Below are 3,459 nucleotides of genomic sequence, written 5' to 3' on the forward strand. Positions count from 1 at the left end.
TCTCACCGTTTAATATGGTTTAGGGATCGTATTTGACTATTTGTTACTGTTTTTAAGACTTAAGTGTACTTTTTCGCGTTAGCTTTTAAAATGTTTGACATTCAATAAAAGCCAAACAAGTTTGTGAACTCTACATAATTGGCTACATGATACAATTGAATATACAGATTGATACACATGTGTACTGTTTTACAAAAATGTGTGGCAAAATAACGAATCGAGTTACTGTTCATACCTGTTTCTAAAACTAGACGATAGAAGAAGATACACGAGTTGATTCCATACATCGGGAACGCCAGGTAAGCACCAATGGCTACAATCTTCACCGTTTAAATTTTTCCCGTAAATCGAAGGGTGACCATCGATTCTGTAATCTGATAACGCAGTTATATTCAAGTACTTAACGGGAGTTTTCATTTGTTTTATAATTTCTTCGATAACGAGATTCTTTTCAGGATAATTGTTGGCGGTTGCAGTTCGGTTGAGAGGTCTAGAAGCTTCTTTACAGTGACCTCCTGCGTTCCATTCGCCCCCGTTAAAATGGGACGGGGCTGAGCTTCGAAATATGACTTGTGTTTTTCTTGGGTTGATGTATTTATCGACCCATGATGCCCAAGTTGTCATCGATTTCCTGAAAGCCGTTGATACCTCGAGATGAGGTATAACGTTATCTCGTTCCTGATAGTAATTCACCCTGTCACATTTCTTATAAAAGTTACAACATGAATATAATTTGCATGATTAAATAATAAATTCCAATATAGCATATATGAAGCTTATTCATGCAATTGGGATTTAGTACTATTGTTCCAAGGTACTATTATTAACCTATTGTTCCAAGAACTAAACTTTATTGTGTTTGAGTAGTAAATATGAGGCTGGACATGCAGTTGGGTTATAGTTCAAGACTTAAAAAAGACGTTGACTTTTCTAAAGTCAAAATTTTTATTTTGATATAGTGAATAAAATGCAGGTAACAGCGGTAAAAATGGTTTTGATTATAGATTAACAGAAGCGTGGTATGATGTAGAGGGTTACAAGGACTAGAAACATAATATGTTGGATTGAATTAAAAATCTAACAAATAGTCAGAAAGTCAAACTATAATTTTCCTTTTGTTATTAGATGACATATGCACAAGTTGGTAAGATTCATCAATTAAGAGGAATAATTAGGAGGATAATCAGGAGGATAATTAGGAGGAATAATTGTCGAACTATAATTTTCTTTAATTTTATTTATATGATAAAATCTAAAAGACTGCCCAGACAGCCAAATTACCCTAACCAAACCAGTTTTTCTATATTTGGTCTGTTGAGTTTTGAATGTTATTTTGGGTTGTTCACTATGTAATGTTAACTAAGGTGGTTTGGTAGAAATTCAAACCATGAATATGTGTACAGTGTACTACTTGGTGTATATGTATCACTTAATTTTAAACGCATAAGAAACAAAACTTAGCAAGACAAATTATTATTATTATTATTATTATGAGGCCTTAGATAGTGTAAGCTCACCCCGATTTTGTTTTGTAATGACTCCACCAATGTGCGGTATTAAAAATCAAAACATCAGCTCCTTTCCATCTTGATGACCCCCTATCGACGGTATCAATTCTCAACGTCTGTATGCGTTTCCTGCCAACTCTTGCTTTGCCCTCATGAACCAAGAAATGGGACACGTAATATTCAACCGTGCACTTATAATCCTACAATAAAACCAACATTAAAATCACATTAACCACTCAGAAACAATAACGACACGCAGTTAGTTATGTTAAGCAAATTTTACCAAAAATTTGAAACAGTAGTTTCCCATCTCCTTAGTGATACGTCTATGGTGAGTTTCGTAAACCCTTTTCGGATCTTTAATGGCACTCATTAGCAAACATAACATGGACTCCCATTGATTCCTATTGATTGAATCACCCACAAACACTAGTCTTTTACCTCTAATCAGTTCCAACATGTTTGTTGCATTGAACCTACATACACAACCAACTCATTCAAATTAATTACTCTAATACGCGTACAAATCAAACTTACAAATTTGAGTAACATAAATAAATCAAGTTATTATAGGAAAATTGTGCATTGCTTGCTTTATGTGTACAGAACAAGATATAGATGTTATTATATAGATATAAATAAACATTCTTACTCAATACTCTAACACAAGTACAAATTCATGCACATTCATACTTCCATTTAATAATTTTCAAGTCAAAAAGGCTATCAAGAAACATTAAAAGTAAAATAAATAATAAATGTATTACCTTGGAATGTCACAATCATGAGGCTTCCACCACCATTTCATGTAATCCTTATCCAACCTACCATTTCCTTCACAATTAAAACCTTCATCTATAAAAGGACATGTAGAAGTAGTATATAAAGGGTAACTGTCATCATAAACCCATGACCCTTTAGTTATATCACACAATTTTTCACCTTTTTGCCCCACAATTTTGTTGACCCCATCACTTATTTCTTTATAATCAGATATATTCTCATTCCTAACTGAACTGCTGGCATTAATATCTGAAAAATTAGTAACCTTTACAAAATCAAGATTTGGAATCTTTCTTTCAACCCTATTTGATTGCCTTTGAACCCCTTTCGATTTGAGTGAAAAGCTGGTAATTTCTGAAGCATTTATGGGTTCACTGAAATGGGTTTGACTTAAATTTACCAAAGGTTGACTATGGACAAAAGTAACTGGGTTGAGTTGAATCTGATTGAAGTGAAGTTGGGTTTCTTGATTGGCAACAAATGGATCGGACTTGAAAACCCAGATTGAGAAAAATGTAAGAAAGATTATGGAAAGTGAAATTGTGAATGAAAAAATGTAGAATTTTGTGCGTTTGAGTGAGAAACTTTTTTGTTTCTCAATGGACATTTTGGGAGAGATTCAAGAACAGAGCACATGAATTTATTAGTAAAGAAAACAATTTGGGGAAATTGAAGTAGAAATAGAAGGATGGTGACAGTGAAGGAAAACAGAAAATATTTTATTATCAAGAGAGTAGATGAGTAGTGGTTATATTTTTTTGATCATTATTATTACCTTATATCTATATCTATTAATGATACCGCAGCCCGCATGCGCATGTAACATACACACGGGCATGCGCTATGGTGCGTATGCGGGGTGCTCTCATGCGTCATGCGGCATGCGGATCCGTATCTGGTCCCTTTACGGCGGTTGCTTAGCTAACAAGCAAATATCTTTTCCATAATTATATCCGTGATTCGGGGGAGATGGTTATGGAAACGATTATCACTATCCTATGACGGTTCTAGAATTAGAGTTTGCCTATAAATACAAACCCTAATCGTCGTTAGCAACATACCACGTTACGTAGCCATCTTCTACCACACATCCTACGTAACTTACATCCTCTATCATCTTCTAAAGGTTAACAGGTTAGTTCTTTATTAACTGGTACCTACAACCTTG

General features: G+C 34.3%; 1 protein-coding gene across 1 annotated transcript; it reads right to left on the bottom strand.

Annotated features, from left to right (window-relative positions):
• Nucleotides 1–142: 142 nt before the first annotated feature.
• On the bottom strand, nucleotides 143–2,946 carry LOC139899431 (protein trichome birefringence-like 6). The gene is made up of 4 exons (XM_071882259.1): nucleotides 2,276–2,946; nucleotides 1,792–1,984; nucleotides 1,518–1,708; nucleotides 143–694 (listed from the first exon to the last, which is right to left on the bottom strand). The coding sequence occupies exons 1-4, from the start codon at nucleotides 2,896–2,898 to the stop codon at nucleotides 223–225; spliced, it is 1,479 nt and encodes a 492-aa protein (XP_071738360.1). The 5' UTR covers nucleotides 2,899–2,946; the 3' UTR covers nucleotides 143–222.
• Nucleotides 2,947–3,459: the final 513 nt, after the last annotated feature.

This window comes from Rutidosis leptorrhynchoides, chromosome 3 (genome assembly GCF_046630445.1).
Source record: "Rutidosis leptorrhynchoides isolate AG116_Rl617_1_P2 chromosome 3, CSIRO_AGI_Rlap_v1, whole genome shotgun sequence".
Taxonomy (NCBI): domain Eukaryota; kingdom Viridiplantae; phylum Streptophyta; class Magnoliopsida; order Asterales; family Asteraceae; genus Rutidosis; species Rutidosis leptorrhynchoides.